Source organism: Schistocerca gregaria, chromosome 1 (genome assembly GCF_023897955.1).
Source record: "Schistocerca gregaria isolate iqSchGreg1 chromosome 1, iqSchGreg1.2, whole genome shotgun sequence".
Taxonomy (NCBI): Eukaryota; Metazoa; Arthropoda; class Insecta; order Orthoptera; family Acrididae; genus Schistocerca; species Schistocerca gregaria.
The window spans coordinates 462,369,371-462,388,458 of NC_064920.1; the positions used below are offsets into that span (position 1 = coordinate 462,369,371).

General features: G+C 40.0%; 1 protein-coding gene across 1 annotated transcript in view; it reads right to left on the reverse strand.

The window, feature by feature from the left end:
• Positions 1–18,425, reverse strand: part of LOC126354063 (V-type proton ATPase subunit E 2-like) — a 59,908-nt gene extending 41,483 nt beyond the window's left edge. Inside the window, exons 1-2 of the mRNA XM_050003471.1 lie at positions 18,373–18,425; positions 18,121–18,296 (exon numbers count right to left, since the gene is read on the reverse strand). Coding sequence (XP_049859428.1) covers positions 18,121–18,275 — 155 coding nt within the window. The 5' untranslated portion in view covers positions 18,276–18,296; positions 18,373–18,425. The remainder of the gene's footprint in view (positions 1–18,120; positions 18,297–18,372) is intronic.
• Between the last annotated feature and the right edge of the window lie 663 nt (positions 18,426–19,088).

A 19,088-nucleotide genomic window follows, 5' to 3' on the forward strand; every position in this document is an offset into this window, starting at 1 on the left:
ACTGTTTCATGTTTCATTTTCTGATGGAGATTAGTTTATGGAGACTAATTTATTCCTATTTCATTTAATTTCTTCTTTCTTTAAGTTACAAGACAATTTGAAAAAGAAAACGATCGCATACCATATGGCATGGTATGTCAATATGAACCAGGGGCAACCAAATGAAAACTGGACACCCGCGGTAACATACAGTCCGAGAGACAGGTGACCTCGGTGTTGTTGCGTTTCGATAGTGTTACCGCTGTAGACGGGGAATGGAGCAGTGCCACAGCACAGGTGGACACAGTTGTCGGGCAAGGAAGCAGTTAAAGACGAGCAGAGAGGTGTGGTTTGTTTTCTTGTTGCTAAGGGTGCTAGAATACACGAAATGCGTCACATGTCCGCTGTGTATGAAGAATGGATTATCCAGAGGGGGGCAATAAAGTAGGTCTTGGTAGCAGTTCCAGTGCAAGCTTCTATCAGCATGAACTGTGAAATGCTACTTCAACCCATCCAGCTGCATTATCATTATTTGATGAAACGTGTTCTTCTTGCACTCCACCATTACCTTCGCCTTCTAACCCTCATGCAGGGAGCCATGGGCATAGTCCTCAACTGTATGTTTACAGGTGATATAGCTTTTAAACTCCTCCTTGTCTGACAACAACATATCTTCCATTGAACACCTCGCAAAGGTTTATATTGTGTTATTGTGGAGTTCAGCACAGCCTGAAGCTACTACACAAGTGGAAGAGAGGGAGTTGGGGGGGGGGGGCGGTAGAAGTGTGGTAGGAGAGTGGGGAGTGGGGGAGGAGGGGTGGACACCAACAGCGCCCTCTGGTGGATGCTGCATGAACTAGCTCAGTCAGTCCCTGCAGGTCAACGTGAACCAATACATCTCCCAGTTAGGTTACTGGAGGTATCCCAGTTGACCTATAAAAAAATAAACAAACATAATACCCTGCCTTAAAGGCTCATGGAATTACCGTTTCCCAACATTTTCACAAGTTAGGTTAGCACTATTGACGTTTTCCCACCATTTCCAAGGTGATGTCGTAGGATGGGTGGGGGAAGGGTAAGGGAAGTTAGGTTGGTGGAGGTAGCCCAGTTGACCTTTCCTCGACATTTTCAGAGGGTGAAGAGGGGTGTGTGAACTCATGAGCGCTGGGGGGGGGGGGGGGGTACCACCACCATTTTGAATAAATTATTTGGGCTCTTAGCAGCTTTGTTCCACTACTACTGAGTGTTTAATAATGAGTGACTTCCAACAAATTTTAATGTGTGTGTGTGTGTGTGTGTGTGTGTGTGTGTGTGTGTGTCTACATCTACATCTACATCCGTACTCCGCAAGCCACCTGACGGTGTGTGGCGGAGGGTACCCTGAGTACCTCTATCGGTTCTCCCTTCTATTCCAGTCTCGTATTGTACGTGGAAAGAAGGATTGTCGGTATGCTTCTGTGTGGGCTCTAATCTCTCTGATTTTATCCTCATGGTCTCTTCGCGAGATATACGTAGGAGGGAGCAATATACTGCTTGACTCTTCGGTGAAGGTATGTTCTCGAAACTTTAACAAAAGCCCGTACCGAGCTACTGAGCGTCTCTCCTGCAGAGTCTTCCACTGGAGTTTATCTATCATCTCCGTAACGCTTTCGCAATTACTAAATGATCCTGTAACGAAGCGCGCTGCTCTCCGTTGGATCTTCTCTATCTCTTCTATCAACCCTACCTGGTGCGGATCCCACACTCCTGAGCAGTATTCAAGCATTGGGCGAACAAGCGTACTGTAACCTACTTCCTTTGTTGTCGGATTGCATTTCCTTAGGATTCTTCCAATGAATCTCAGTCTGGCATCTGCTTTACCGACGATCAACTTCATATGATCATTCCATTTTAAATCACTCCTAATGCGTACTCCCAGATAATTTATGGAATTAACTGCTTCCAGTTGCTGACCTGCTATTTTGTAGCTAAATGATAAGGGACCTATCTTTCTATGTATACGCATCACATTACACTTCGCTACATTGAGATTCAATTGCCATTCCGTGCACCATGCGTCAATTCGCTGCAGATCCTCCTGCATTTCAGTACAATTTTCCATTGTTGCAACCTCTCGATACACCACAGCATCATCTGCAAAAAGCCTCAGTGAACTTCCGATGTCATCCACCAGGTCATTTATGTATATTGTGAATAGCAACGGTCCTATGACACTCCCCTGCGGCACACCTGAAATCACTCTTACTTCGGAAGACTTCTCTCCATTGAGAATGACGTGCTGCGTTCTGTTATCTAGGAACTCCTCAATCCAATCACACAATTGATCTGATAGTCCGTATGCTCTTACTTTGTTCATTAAACGACTGTGGGGAACTGTGTCAAACGCCTTGCGGAAGTCAAGAAACACGGCATCTACCTGTGAACCCGTGTCTAAGGCCCTCTGAGTCTCGTGGACGAATAGCGCGAGCTGGGTTTCACACGATCGTCTTTTTCGAAACCCATGCTGATTCCTACAGAGTAGATTTCTAGTCTCCAGAAAAGACATTATACTCGAACATAATACGTGTTCCAAAATTCTACAACTGATCGACGTTAGAGATATAGGTCTATAGTTCTGCACATCTGTTCGACGTCCCTTCTTGAGAACGGGGATGACCTGTGCCCTTTTCCAATCCTTTGGAACGCTTCGCTCTTCTAGAGACCTACGGTACACCGCTGCAAGAAGGGGGGCAAGTTCCTTCGCGTACTCTGTGTAAAATCGAACTGGTATCCCATCAGGACCAGCGGCCTTTCCTCTTTTGAGCGATTTTAATTGTTTCTCTATCCCTCTGTCGTCTACTTCGATATCTACCATTTTGTCAACTGTGCGACAATCTAGAGAAGGAAGCACAGTGCAGTCTTCCTCTGTGAAACAGCTTTGGAAGAAGACATTTAGTAATTCGGCCTTTAGTCTGTCATCCTCTGTTTCAGTACCATTTTGGTCACAGAGTGTCTGGACAGTTTGTTTTGATCCACCTACCGCTTTGACATAGGACCAAAATTTCTTAGGATTTTCTGCCAAGTCAGTACATAGAACGTTACTTTCGAATTCATTGAAAGCCTCTCGCATAGCCCTCCTCACACTACATTTCGCTTCGCGTAATTTTTGTTTGTCTGCAAGGCTTTGGCTATGTTTATGTTTGCTGTGAAGTTCCCTTTGCTTCCGCAGCAGTTTTCTAACTCGGTTGTTGTACCACGGTGGCTCTTTTCCATCTCTTACGATCTTGCTTGGCACATACTCATCTAACGCATATTGTACCATGTGTGTGTGTGTGTGTGTGTGTGTGTGTGTGTGTGTGTGTGTGTGTGTGTGTTGTCTACTTTAGAAAAAGGCCCTGTCATCTGAATGCTTAGATTGTGACAGTCTTATTGTTATGCCTATCTGCGACTCAGCATCTCCGCTATATTGTAAGTAGCAACTTTCCTTTTCATAATATTCCATCCTGGTTTTGCCATTGCGATACCATTACACATAACCAAAAATAGCGGTAACTAACGGAAACGCAGTATTGAAAAGATCATTTGACTTATATTTCGTGCAACATTCGTTCTGTGTGAAAATAAAACATTTTCTTTGGAGCTCTTAATGATGGAGTCTGGAATAACCGTGAACGATGAAGATTGGTATGCAAGAGGCGGCAGCAGCCGTAGAAACCTCGCTCATATATAGTAAGTAGTTTTCACAGGTTTGCCGTCGGATCACTTTGTACAGTCCATAATATTTCCTCGGAGCAACTGTCTGACATCTTCAGGTGGTTCAACCTTGCGGGTGGCTAGGTACGACTGACGATATTGGCACGCCGAGGCCCCCTTTATAGAACACGCGCACGAACAATTCGCGGACGCAGAAATCACGCAATCGCAATGATTTGCATATAGATGGCGCCAACGCCACTGCCGAAAATCGCAGAGCAGCTATCGTGCGCGTGTGCTGTACGCTGTGTTACTAAGTCTGGCCAGACGTTACTTACTAAAAACCGTACTAGAACAATGTTATGGCGGGTCTGTTATCGTAAAATCTTGATTTTCGCGTCGTGATTTAACAGCAGCCAATGCAGGGTTCCAGGCTATGCTCCCTGTTGATGAGATTATCGGCTGTACGGATATATATTGCTTCCTTATTGACGCAGTCCCAGAAATATGATGTCAGGGATAAAACTTCCGTTTTTCAAAAATCATCTATGTCCTGTTTCAGACAGTGTTCCGCAATTGCAAATCACTGCGCATGCGTGATTGCCGCGGGTGCGTATTCTTCGCGCGCGTGTTCTAAAAAATTGCAGGTGGAACGTCAACCTCTAATCTTATTTCCCTTGTAACTGTATTTTATGGGAGGAATAAAGTGCGGCTTGTGGGCCCAGTACACATAGTTCGACAGTATTACGCAAAACAGCGGTTTATTTGAAACAAAGAAAACTCTCTCTCTCTCTCTTCCTTTCTCTTTCTCTGTTACGTCAGAAAGGTCACATCAAGACACAAATATGGAATGCCAACTTCAAGATTTCGTTCAGTGCTAATTCGTTACCATTAGTCCAGAAACTAATGGGAAGAGAAGATTGCTAATATGCCAGATTTCTATAAAAACTTATTCGAAACATGAACAATTGTGGCAATGCATAACGGGCGAGGGGTCTGTTTTTTCCATCTTCATTCTTTCAGCCAAAGGGATAAAGATACTCCCAATGTGCGGGAGGTAAAATAATATTTCCGCTTGATCTTGCTATGTATGTGCATCTACAGAATATTTCAACTGCAAAGGAGGCACGGGAGAAGTTAATAAAGTTCATAGACGAAGAATAAAATCGCTGATAACTCTCTTAATAACTACTATGGAGAACCGTTCGGAAGCATATCTGTTGAAAATGATTTCAACCTCGTAGTAACTGGATAATGTTAATTTCGAAGTGAAAGACGAGTGGGTAGAATGTATTTTCTTAGGCAAACTGCCAGCGATTCCAGATCAATGATAATAAGTTTAGAGAACTCCAGCATTAATGATAGGACATTGCATAAAAAGATTGCTACAAAAGGGGAAGTAAAGGATGATACGTGATGCAATTCGCGTGTTAATGACGCACCCTTTCAAGCAAATAAAAAAGAAAACATCCGATATTTTACAACTGCAACTAATTAAACACATATGGAATAACCGTCGCAGTAGAAAACACAAGCAAACAATCTTTGCCGCCAAAGCAATGAGATATAAGACATTCTTAATGACGCCAGTGACAGCTAACAAATGGTGGTACATAGACTCTTGTGCAGCAGTTAGTATGTCGAAGCCTCAAGTGATTTTAAATTTCACAAAGTCAGTTTTCATCTCACCAGCAGTTGTGGCAAACTACAAGAATTTACTCGTTAATGGGGCAGGTTTTGTGCATATTAAAACATTATCAGCCAGAAAGCAGACAAAGCCCAGTGACAATACAGATAGCCAAAGATTGTAACAACTCACGAAACACAGCATCGAAAACTTCACTTGACCTAAAGCTCTACTGAAAAGCCTAATGTCAATAAAGAAAACCAAAAACCGATACCAATGCAGAAGTGCAATGCAGATATCCAAAAATCGAGGGAATGAACCAATATTGAAAACATCACTTGACCTCTTTAGCCCAAGTGAAAAGTACAATACCATTAATACAGAATGCCAAAAACCGTTTCAAACACAAAAAGCCTAGAGGAGCACCAATCAAAACATGACGGCATCGAAAACGTGGCTTCACCTCTACAGCTCAAATCAAGGTTATTTAAAAGGCTCAACTGAAACGCACAATACCAATACAGAAAGCCAAAATCGCGGAAATTATTAAGCTTAGCATTAACTACGTATACCTGTACAACACAAAAAAACAAAAACCCAGCAATCATAAAAATATAGCTGACACTATCACCTCCTGTTGCGAACTATAAAAATAATGACTTACGCAATAAAATCGAGTTTAACAAAACAGAATATCCGACATACCATACACAAATTATGCAACGAAAGACAGACCGAGACGCAAACATAAAGTAAAACAAACTGTAAAAAAATCTTCCAACGAAAAAACTAACAATCAGCTTTAAAAGAATAAACCAAAAATTGGAAAAAAACAACAGAACCCCCCCCCTCCCCCACTCATCACCGTCGTCCAATAAAAGAAATGCCACAGCTCCGTTACAGGACAGTTCAAAGTCAGTAATATAGAAGGGTCAAACTGGGCCAATTCTGTCTTCAGATTAATTTGGAAGCAGAAATACATATCTGACTACTATTACCGTACTTTTGTTGGTGTGTAGATTCCGATACAGTGCAAATGCTTTGCGCCATAGTAGCATATATTTATAGCCATGAGGTTTATCTTGACAGATTATTAGAATTACACTTACATAAAGTATAAATCGTAAGCATATACCTACAACTCCATGCAGTGCACTTCAAGGAGTGAATCCTGACCGTCACACAATTTAAGCCCTGTGTCGATTACGCTGTTTGCCTATGCGTCGTTATCGCGATGTGCAAAGACTACTAGAAAGTCTTACAATAAGACGTAACTGTAAGTCGCAAGAGGCTGATTGTCGTTGTATTCTGGGAATTCTTCATACCTGCATTGTAGCCATTGTGCCATGTCTGTGGACGCAGCATTTTAGCCGCTGCGCCATGTCTGTAGACGCGGTTTAGTTCAAAGTGCTTGCTATGACATCGTAGTCACCTACATTCATGTGGTACAGAGAACTACAAAGAGAAAATTCACTCTGGAGGACGCCGAGAGGATGGAAAGGCCACAATCATCAGTTACAGAGGTAAACATTGATGCTGTAAGGATAATACTAGACTAAGACAGGCAAGTGATGTATAAGCAGATAGAGGATACCTTAGGGCTAAATGCACCAGCAATACGCTCGATTCTGGATGATCATTTGCAAGTAAAGAATCTTTGTTTTCTCAAATGGCTCTTAGCACTATGGGACTTTACATCTGATGTCATCAGTCCCCCAGACTTAGAACTACTTAACCCTAACTAACCTAAGGACATCACACTCATCCATGTCCACAGCAGGATTCGAACCTGCGACCATGGCAGCAGCGCGGTTCCGGACTGAAGTGCCTAGAACCGCTCAGCCACAATGGCCGGCTTTGTTTTCTCTGGTTGTTGCATAGACTGATGGAAGAGCAGATGACATGACGTTTGACTTAGTGCCGGGAAATGGTAAGGAAGTTTTCTAAGGGACAGTCTCAGTATGCAAATAACATAATGACAGGTGACGAGACTTGGCTGTGCTATTATGACATGCCGACCAATGGTGGCGAGCACCAACCAGGAGTAAATGAAACTAAAGTAATAAGTTACTAAGAGAGAAGGAAATCGCCAACTTCCAGTCAATATTACTTAACTAAAGGAGTAAATGACTCCCGGAGTAAATTTTTCATTTACTTCCGCAGTAGAGAGCAGCATTGAAGATGCGTGCCAACATCCCAAGGATGTTCGGGCTCACATCCAGTTCCTCTTTGGCTACATGTCTTGGCTAAAACTTGTCTAGGGGTTGAATCACACGTATCGCATTACATACCCTAAATTAGACACTTGTGACCTTTTGGTTAAATTGTCTGGTTGATAACAAATTTTCGAAATTCTATGAAACATACAAAGCTAATATAACATATAATAACAGTAATAATAATATCATCGGGAGCTAAATTAACGAGCCATAAATGATGTAGGCCACACAGTTGCGGTTTGGGTAGAATAATATTTATTCACAAAGCAAACTAATAGCGAAAGTGGTCGTATTTAGAGTTAGTTATACTCAAGTGCATATCCATTCGACAGAGTTCGATCATTCACAATCTCATTGCAAAATACAACTCCAGTACTCCACCTCGTTATCTGTGCGAAAAGTTAGAGCTCACACTAGGTGCGCAGCTCTCACCACTCAAAGACTGAGTTCTACGATACCACACAACGCGACATTTTCTAAGTCGTTTCACTTCTTAGCTACCTAAAGACTGACCGTCTGCTTTCACATCTGCACCAGCACTGTACCCTTTGGGGTCTAGACCAGAACTGTCCGCTTTGGTGTCTTCAGCCTAGTGGTTTGCAGGAAATCGCATATCTGTTAGAAATCACTATGATTGAGAAGGCACAACAACTTTACAGAATCTAATTGTGATTTCAGTCACAAGTAGCATTTCACTTTCAACGCCGTCTGCCATCTGTCGGCCGAATCTCGTACTGCTTTCTGTAAACCTGGTGTCATGCTATGGAATAACCTGCGATTTCAGTGACAAGTCGCGGCTAGAGGTCGCAAGTAGCAACTAAAAAGCGCAATTAACGGTGCCAACGTTCGTACTACACTTTATCACTGTGTCACACTATTTAGTCTAACTGTGATTTCAGTGACAAGTCGTGGCCAGAAGTCGCAAGTAGCAATAAACCCTGTCTGGAGGAAGGAAAATTTTTTAAATACTGTAATGGACCTGAATGATTTTTTAATGATTTTAGAAGCAACATTTATAAAAATATATGTTACCATTTTCGAAAAAATTTTTGTACACAGTTGTGTACACTGGGTCTCAATCAACACTGAAATCATAGCAGATAAAACTAATTTATTTAAACATTACACATAAATTTGAAATCATTTACACACAAAATACATGCTAAATTCACCATAGTTTTAATAAAAACTGAAATGAGTCAGGAAATATGTTCATTATGTGGTTCTAATTGACATGAAATGAATTGAAACAGTTTTTCCTTTGACAAACAAAGATGTAAATTACATTTTTCACATTTTATTCATGAATGTCCCTTGAATCCCAGAAATTTGCACTTTGTAGGCAGTGCACCACTTCCATGAAGAGGCAACTGTCGTGTTCCATCAAACTGAATCTCTTCAGGAGGCCTAGTTTCTCCCAATTGTCTTTGAACAGGTGTATCTGAAGATGTGGCAGATGGTCGGCCTCGTTTTCTGTTCGAGGTATCCAGACATCTGTTACAGATGGCAGTACATATAGGCCGAACTTTATAGAACTTGTCTTTATTGTCTGCTGGTATAGCCATGTTGTTAACAAGATGTAAATTTGTTCTGAGCTGGAAGAATCTATTTCTGGGCATACTGTCCAAGAATAATTGCATTTTCAATGTTGTGTCCCAATACATTCGGACTCTAGGAAATTTTAGAGTCCCCATAATTATGTGAAACCCAAACAAGATTTGAAGTTCTGCTGGTGTAATTTGTTTGAAATTGCTAATTGTTCCACTCTGCAAGTCATATAGGTTTGTCATATCAGCCATAGTACTGAATAGATCTTTGGTAATGTACTTGCTGAAATAAGTTCAAGGAGAAAGTATTTCCTGTTCTTCAATACATTGTTCCCATTCGTAATATGAATCCATTATAGAGAGAGGACGATGATGCCACTTCATGTCCTTTTTTCTGACAAAATGAATTTTACATCACTGAGCTCATTGTTGGTAAGTGGATCACTGTCTTGAATATCACTATCGTTATCATTGTCACTGCACACAACACTTTCATTATTTGCAGTTGACTCATCATTGGTTTCTCCCCTGTTTATTTTGTCACCCCCACTCTCACTTCCTTCTCCCTTGAAGCACAGTAGGATTCTACATCAGGAAATGATTCTTCATCTGATGATAAATCGATATCTGACACCTCTCCATTCAACAACATCTCTAAAATGGCATCTGCAACTTGCTCAATGTTGAAATACTGTTTCTTTGACATGATGAACAGAACTGAAATACTCACAAATAATAATATCAGTAGTGGTATTTCACTAAAATAATAATTTACAGTATACGTAACGACATTGTCATCAACTGGAACTTCAATGCTATGTCAGTTTTTCTAATTTTTGCTCATAACAATACCTGGTAATACAACATACTTCATATGTTTTGAATAAATCCCAGTCAAAACTCATACAATCGTCAGGATAAAAAGAAACTGTTTCAACAAGCACTTCACATGAAGGAAACACAAGATACTCAAAGTTATATAAAACATTGTTCTTGAGACCTCATGGCTACAATTGTGCACACAGAAAAACATCACTTCTTTTTGTTGACTAAAACGAATGATTTTGAAATATTGATTGTTGTAATAAATAAATCGAACATTCTACAATGTTCATGCAAAACAACAATACTGGTACTCAACTATACTGTGGGTTATAACCAAAGACTACCAGGTACTTTCAAGGTCACAAATTGCTCTGCACTGCTACATTAATCTGTTGATATGTTTATAGCGCTGCACAACAGATGGCAGCACTTGTGCATGGTGAAAAGAATGAACATTCACAAATGTGTACATCAGCTCCAAATTGAGGAAAAATATTTCTATTGCAGTTGAGACGTCGTGAAAATTAATGTACACAATTGTAACCACAGGGTCTGAAAGGGTTAAAAAGCGCAGATAACAGTGCCATCTGTTGGCCAAAGTTCGTACTATGCTCTTTCTCTGCTATTCGCTATTGAGTCGAACTGCGATTTCAGTGACAAGTCGCGACTAAAGATCGCAAGTAGCAACTAAAAAGCACAGTTAACATTCTTTGCCTAGGGTCATCTGTTTGCCGACGTTTGTACTTCATTATACGAACCTTGTGCCTGACGAGATCGATGTACTGTATGCGCATATTATATGATGACATGCACATTCAGCACCAGTTACGGTTGGCCAGAAACAGCGGTAGATTTTCATTATTCACTCACTGTATTTAACATCTATTTATCATTCCTTTAAAATCGTATAACTTCAATTAAACATAGTTCAATCACTCATTCTGCACAATTATTTCATAATTATGGTACTTTTAAACTGCAAATCCTGTAAGAGTTGTCTTGAATCTTCACGATTCTCTCTCAAGATCCTTGATGTGGATAGATACGTACAGCAACTAGTGATCAGAGTTGGAACAGCATCTGCAAAATCACAAGGATTATTTTTGCTGTCACTAGTTACAAGCAATGTAATTGACAGAGCAGTATTGCTAATATTTCTTGTAATGAAAGCCACTCAGTGGGGGATGTTTCACATTTCCAAGAACGATCTCACTTAAGTAATGAAGTTCATTGAAACACTTAGAAACTAACCTCTCGTCTGACGAAGACAGTCTAAAGATAAAGTGGCAATTTATCCAGATCTGTTGACAATGATATTTTGAATTATCGCTGTACTGAGTGACTGAAATGTAGTTCGGATACCAGTGAACATAACAATACGTTAGAATTCGTTTTCTAAACACGAACTATTACGGTACCGTATGGATACTTACATATTAATTACACTATTAATATTTTCACAATTGTTTCTTTAATTCAAAATTAAAGCCAACGGAAGAACAATGGAAAACATACTTACTAATGACAGTTTTGTGAGATGCAATTTTCTGTGTGCACAAGTGTAAGTTTTTTATACGGGGATAAATCGCAGAGTCGCAGAAGTCACAGAAATCGTAGAAGTAGCAGAAGTCGCACGAATCGCAGAAATAGCAGCGGTAGAGTGCGGATGAGTACAAGACCTGGATTCGTTAACTGCGATTATTAACTGCGACAAAACACAGTTAAGAATAACAGAAACTGAAAAGTAGCATTCACAGAAATAATTGATATTGGAAAATCGCAGTTTAGGCCATCACTACTCAAGCCGAACTGTCCGCTTTCGTGTCTGCACCAGCACTGTCTCTCTGACAGTCTCCGGCCGTGCGTGTATCCCGCGTGCCGAGCTTCAACGCTCAACTGACTAGTGCAGTTCCATTCCCTGAAGCCGTCCGTCTGATTGACTACATCTTATTCTACATTATTTTACGTTTGAACGTATTTGAACAATCAAGGCTTGACCACTTTCACGTTCTAAATAAAGTAACAATAATATCCATTATATAATAAACGATAAATTCTTTTACATAAAACCAATACAATTTCCTTCTTAATTCTGAATGTCACGGCCAGTAGCCTTGCATCAGTGTGCTTTCTGATAAATAAATAAAGAACAAAAGTAACCATTATGCAATAAACTTTACAACAAATATTCTTTACCTAATGACTCAATAAGGTGTCAAGCTGTCATCTTCAATGTGTTTTGTGTGGAAGAAATGATGATTTGATGCTTAACTGAAAATACTGATGATTTAAATTTACTATATCTTTTAAACAAGTAAAGTTACAGAGTTGATATTTACGACATTTGTCATTTTAATGATGCACTTTTATATGAAATGTCGATCGTTAAGATCGATCAAAGAGTTCAGATTTTAGCATTCAGGTCTTTGTTACAAAACTTGTTAGTTTCACTTTAACAGTAAATCCTAATCTATTATAGATATGATCAATATTCAAGTTTTATTGGGATCACCACGAAAATTTTAAAAAAGATGGCAGATTAAAATTACTGTGGCTTCACTCCCTGAATTCCTTCAGAATTAAATATCTTTCATAACTGTTTCCCTTTGTGGCCGATCTTCGGTCCGCCATATTTAACACTTCCACGCCTCCCTGGGCACAAACAGCTCCTACAGGGTTCCCTACGACGTAGGTTCTCGTCTGTCTCACTCGCACACTACAGCGCTTAGACCTGATCAGCCTGGCCTCAAATGTTCAAATGTGTGTGAATTCCTAAGGGACTAAATTGCTCAGGTCATCGGTCCCTAGACTTACACACTACTTAAACTAACTTAAAGTAACTTATGCTAAGAGCAACACACACTTCCATGCCCAAGAGAGGACTTGAACCTCCGGCGGGAGGGACCGCGCAGTACCTGACATGGCGCCCCAAACCACACGTCCCTCCGCGGCAGCCTGGCTCATTAAGCACAAAAGACGCCTGTGAATTTCCCCATCTCGTAGCGAATCTGCGCTCTTTGCGACATATGGTCCTGGACGACAGAATTCGTTTCACAACTCTTAGAAGGCTGTCTCTTTCGACCATATACTTAAATGAGAGCGAAATGGTCGTTAACTCACAGTAGTAAGTTACTAAGAGGGAAGGAAATCGGCGACTTCCAGTCAATAGTACTGAACCAAAGGAGTACGTTACTCCGGCAGTAAAGTTTTCATTTTCTTCCTAAGTATTACTGGTGGAGAGCACCATTGAAGAGTACGCTACTGCGTTAGTAACTTAAGGGGGAAATAAGGCCAAAATTTATTCCTAGGCAGTAGCAGGAGTAAAGTAAGAGAGTAAGGTGCGATCTTTGAGTTCTGTGTTTTGTGTTTCGAATTCTATGGGATACCTGGACTATGAAGAATATATGGAGATGGATAAAGAGGTGAACATCCCAAAAACGAGGGTTGTAATGGAGAGAAGAAATCCATTTATGATGTATAGCGACAGTGATTTCAAAGAGCAGTTTGGGATATATAAGGAATCTTTTGAGTTGCTGCTCGGCATGCTGGAGCCTGTCGCGTCCCAGCACAGTCCCACTATACCAGAATGAAGTAAGTGCGAACTGCGTCGTGCAATCGGGACGTTAACGACACTGGGTTAGTTATAAGTTGCTGTTAACCTTTATATCGGAGATGAGAGAGAGAGAATCTTCTTGGTTTGAAGCAAATAAGTTTCCTGAAAATAGGTTACAGAATTGCAATAGGCAGAAAAGATTGGTTATTTTCTATTAAGTTTATTCTCACATATACTTATGTGAGGTGTTGGACCATAAACCCCTTAGTAAGACTCAGTCTATTTATTCGGACTTGCTACTTCAAAGCTAATTGCCGATACATATAAGAAACAAGTACAAAGCAATCACTTGTTCTTGGTTAGCACTGAAATCTCTCTAAGTAATTGAGACAAAGACTGACAGCCTCTGTTCAACACTATTCCAATGAAACTCTAAAAATCCTACTTGACCTACAGTTCCTGATTGTCCACCGGAGTCTATCACAGTCTTCTCATAGTTTAAGTCTTTATCAACTGTATCGGCTGCTACTCAGCCCCACTGGCGTCTTACTGCGCAATCTCCAAGCTGTTTTACATGACCCTTTCATTTCTAAGTGATCGGATTGCACAAGAATGCCTATGGTTCCACACGACACTCTCGTTTCTAATTGGTCGGCTTGCGCAAGAATGCCTTCGGTTCCACACAACACTTTCGTTTCTAGCTGCACACAACTTAATTTGGTTCCACACGAGTCTTTTCCGCACGTGACCGACACTCTCTTTTGCTGTATTATCGCCCTGGTGTTTGCGTCTTCCATTGCGCAAGTTTGATTCGTGCTGCTTCCTCTGGCAGGAAGCCAAGCACTAAGTTATTTGATCAACAAGCCATACTTGGCAGCCTCCGGCGCTTATCTTGTCCCTACATCCTGGTGGACTATTTTTTTAATGTTGGCTGGCTGTTTGCCTATGAAGCCTGGACTCTTATTATGGTCACAAAATCAAGAATAAAAATTAAAAGTTTCTACAGTCACAACAAGCCATTACTGCACCATAATTCTGTCAGGAACTGTGCTTTGTCTGCTAGGCTGCAACTTCTCTGTGGACTGCGAATCTTTCGCACAGGTACTTATCAAATCGTTTCAGGGGTCCCATTAATATCCATCCTACTAGTGCTTGAAGAGCTTTTAACGGTGTGATAAACAGTTTAACTGCCCTAAAGCCACAGTATGTGGCCATGTCATAGAGCCAAGAAAATATGTCAAAGAACAAAAGGGAATTCTATCGAACTGGTGGATTCCAAAATGTCATAGGGGCCATAGATTGTGCACATATACCGGTACTTTGTCCGTCCAGAGCACAAGCACAACTATACGAAATCGCAAAAATTTCTTTTGTATCAATACACAAATGATCTGTGATGCCAATATGAAGATTTTGAACGTGGTAAGCCATTGGCCGGGTTCCATGCATGATACACGCATTTGGGACAATAGTAGAGTTGCTGCAGAATTTTGAAATGGGCAATATGATGGGTTGCTTGTTGGAGATAGTGGATATGCTCTCTGCAAACATCTTATGATGCCTGTGTTCCGAGCCCACACAGAAGCTGAACAGCGCTACAGTAGCCCATATTGCTACCAGCTGTGTAATAGAGTGAGCATTCTGTGTTTGGAAGAAACATTTCCAAATTCTCACTAAAGCAATGCCATTTAAACCAAACAAGTGTGGGAATATTATTTAGTTGCTACAGTTCTAGAAAACTCTGGAATAGAAGTTAGAGGTGTGTTTCACGCTGATGCGGTGGAGGTGAATGACATCGAACAATATGCATTTCAGCCAGAAGCATATGTTGCAGGTCAAGCAGTCAGAAGATCTATTATACTTCGTTACTTTAATTGAAACTATACCTAGTTTGCTAGTAAAATTAGAAGTTTGTGTAAAGATCTATCCTTCTTAAAGGAAAGCCACCGGATTTTCACTAATGCAGTGAAAATTTACTTATTTTATTTATGTGTAATTTTATAGTTATGTTTTTTCGAGGAGATTAACATTCTGATTTTATTTCTTAATTAAGTATGCAAAGTCATACAATGTTTCGATTATTTCTAAAACAACTTCTTTTATAATATAACAAATTCAGATACATATTAAAATATGGTATTAACAAAAATTAGTACCAATGCTGAAATGATAAACACAAATATTATGCCATACAAGAAACAAGGCCATATTAACCATTTCAAAAAATATCAAGGAAATAGAAGATGTTTTATGCTTATGAATATTTTCTTATTCATTCAAAAAAAACATATTTCTCGAGCACATTGGCTGAAGAACTGGAAGCTGAAGTTTGCCCCATTACGTTCTTGAACTTACTCATAATTTCCATTTTGAGGTTATGCTTTTCTTCCATGATTTCTCTTTGCCTTCATATTAATAATATTTTTGCATTATATTCATCTCGCATTAAACGCATTTTTAAGGAATGAAGCCCATCTGCTTTTTTCAACAACTCTCGGTTCTTCACTACAACCGCATGTTCTCTCTCTCTCTTTTGCAGGGCGCATCTTCTGATAAGCTCCGACCAGAGAAAGCAAGCAGAGGTTCATGACTGTGAGATAAAGTTCCACCTTCAGCAATTTCATTGCTACCTTCAGAGCAGTTATCATCATCGAAGTTGCTTGAAAGTATCACATTATCTTCAGGTGTGCCGTTGTTGTTAATCCCAGCTATCCTCTCGAAAACTTGTGGAATCATATCAACAACCATTTGGCTTATATCGTCGATCTTGGTCTCACCTACTCCACCGCCAGTTTGAAATTGTTTTCGGTTTCCCTTAGCTTGCATTTGCTTTGTTTTTACTGTCATGTCCTTCCAAATTACCTTCAGTTGCTCTTGTGACCTTTATGTAAGAGCTTCTGCGTTGCATTCAACGTGTATTTTTTTCCAAGCATCCTTTTTCCTTTTTAGTTTGTTGACATCATGCTTTTTAGATTCAAAAGTAGTTATGTACTCTTTCATTATTTCAGCAAACTGCCCTTTTCATTTTCTGGTATGTTTTTGAACGTTTCTTGGCTACCTTCATGTTGCTGCTAGCTTATAACTCAAACTAGCGTTTAAATTAATACATTTTACCAACCAACAATGGGCATTGGTTGCTATAGATGGCGGTGTTAACAATAGATTCATCCATTAATGGCACGTTTCTTTTTCATAATACACAGATCTTGTCATTAATTAGTACAATAGCATTTTGATTTCCCAATTACAATAATTCAATTTAATAATAATTTCTGAATTCTAAAATTATATCAACGAACATAAATTACGCAAAAGGTGAGGCAATAATATCTGCCGACAATCAATGGGCACTATTCTTCGAGAGAGAACATAACGCACGTGCCAACAGTGTGCAGGAATGGCTTACTTCTTTAGTAAAAAGTCATCAGCACTACAGAAGTACACAGAAATTGAGCTCTCCAACAGTTACTAAAAGAGCATATTACTACAGAAGTAACTTACTGAAGTAGTTCAGACTAAAGGAGTGAAAGTTACTACAAGAGTAATTTATACTACTTTGGTGCTCGCCACCCGGACTCAAAATAAGCTTTGCGTCTTTGAAGATGACGATAGACGCGTAGCTGCCAGAAAATCCCGATCAGCAAAGAAAAAATAATAGTGGTACACTGAGCAGTGCTTGGTCACAGTCATCTAATCATTGAAGAATGTGCTACTGAAGTCAAGAATGGACACTTGGTTCCTCCATCACGACAACACTCAAGTTCACCACACCAAAGCATGCACCGAATATTTGCGGCATACAGGGTTGAAACTTTTTGAGCACACTCCGTGCAGTCCAGACCTTGCTCCATGTGACTTTGCACTGTTCCTGCGTGTGAAAATGAAGCTGATAGGAGTGCAATTTTCAAGTGATGAGGGCGGGGGGTTTGGGACTATGAGTGTGGCTTACTCCCTACACAAACTTGGAAGATCTGGTTTAGGGACTAGTTTCAGAAGATGGAGAGGTGTATTCAATGTAGCGGAAATTACTTCGAAAATATTAAAAAAAGAAAGCTGTATTGCAAAACTTTCCTAGTGCTCTTTGTATGAATGCATAGGTCTAAACAGCTCATCTATGCAAATGTTTTTCACATGTCTAGCATTTTCTGCTGCTGATACAGGACTTATCATGAAAATACAGCAACAACATCGCACAAACACTTTGAGATACTCCAGCACAATTATATGTACATTCAAAATTTTGGACCTTAAACTAACTGTACAAAAGAAGTGAAAACGAATTGTATCTTCTTTGATGAAATGTTGAATTCAACGTTTCGCTAACTTTCGAAGGCTTATTTAAAATTTTTGTTGATCTGCCATCGTTCCTGGACTGAACGCTGAGGGACCGATGACCATGCAGTTTGTTCCCTCCCCCTTTAAACCACTTACCAACTTAAGGCTGCACCGTCAGCTGTATTTTTTTTTTTTTTTTTTGTCGTGTAACTTACCATCCTGGGTCATAGCTCTAAATTCTCTCACACCGTTCCATGGAGAAAAATGTATGTACCGGTAAATATCTGTCCCAAACCCATCGTATGAATATGACTTTTGTAATGGACAGGATTTAACCAAAGATATTACAAAACTTCATCTGTAACTGTGATATCTATTGGAATATTTATTTAGCGACTGTGAGAAGATCCAAACGGTACTCACAGTTTGAACTTGGATTTCATTTTCTTCTCCTGCTTGGTGTAGGTGCGCGATATTTGATTCACTTCAGTCCATATAATGCTGTTCTTCGTCAGTGTATATGACTCGTCAATGTCATCCTCGAGGTCCTCTAGCGTCTCCTCCAGATCTTTCTCCATAAAAGCTAATATGTTGGCAATCTGAAACAGAGACCTTCATTTTAATGGCACTGTCGTCTGCTGTTTGCTAGCTACAGGGCAACAATATATCTCTTACAGCCTTGTTTAAGTTCTCTCTGCTTAATATCGAAGTAATGTCTCGAACGGGTTGTGTATCCATGTTCTGTTGATACAGTTCACAGTATCTTACTTAGACTCTACTATGCGAACGCTGCATTAAGAAATAGGCCGCGTTGTATGAGTACTATGTGATTTTCATTTGTTTTAGTTTAAGTAGTTTGATATTTTTAGGATTTGGGAGGGGTGTCTATCTTTGGTGAATGATGTTCCAGTTTGCAGTCGCGTTTGTATGAATGTCGATGACGCCGTTTCTTCTAAATTCTTTCGTCAGCTATTCACCAAGCTTAATTTTCAGTTACGATTTTTATTTTAAATACAAGAATGACATACCTCATGACATTTAAATTAACGTATTTTTATACCATAAATATTCCACTGCTTGTCAATTCACGGGTTCGTAATGATCAGATTGCACTTGGTAATTCTGCCTTTTTTTCTTGAACCGAGCAGGATATGACAACACGTGCATTTTTATAATCTGACCAAGCTAACGTACAATGAAATTGAACTTTTATTTCAGAACAAAATGTTTGAACAAACAACGCAACGTGCACAAGGACCAAGCGAAATACCAGTTACAGAAATGTTGATGCGGATCTGCGTTTTGAATGTGAAATAATTTCTCGAACAATAATGCCAACGTCGCGTTTCACTGTAAACAAGTAGGCTGCAATACATATAGAAATACCGTAG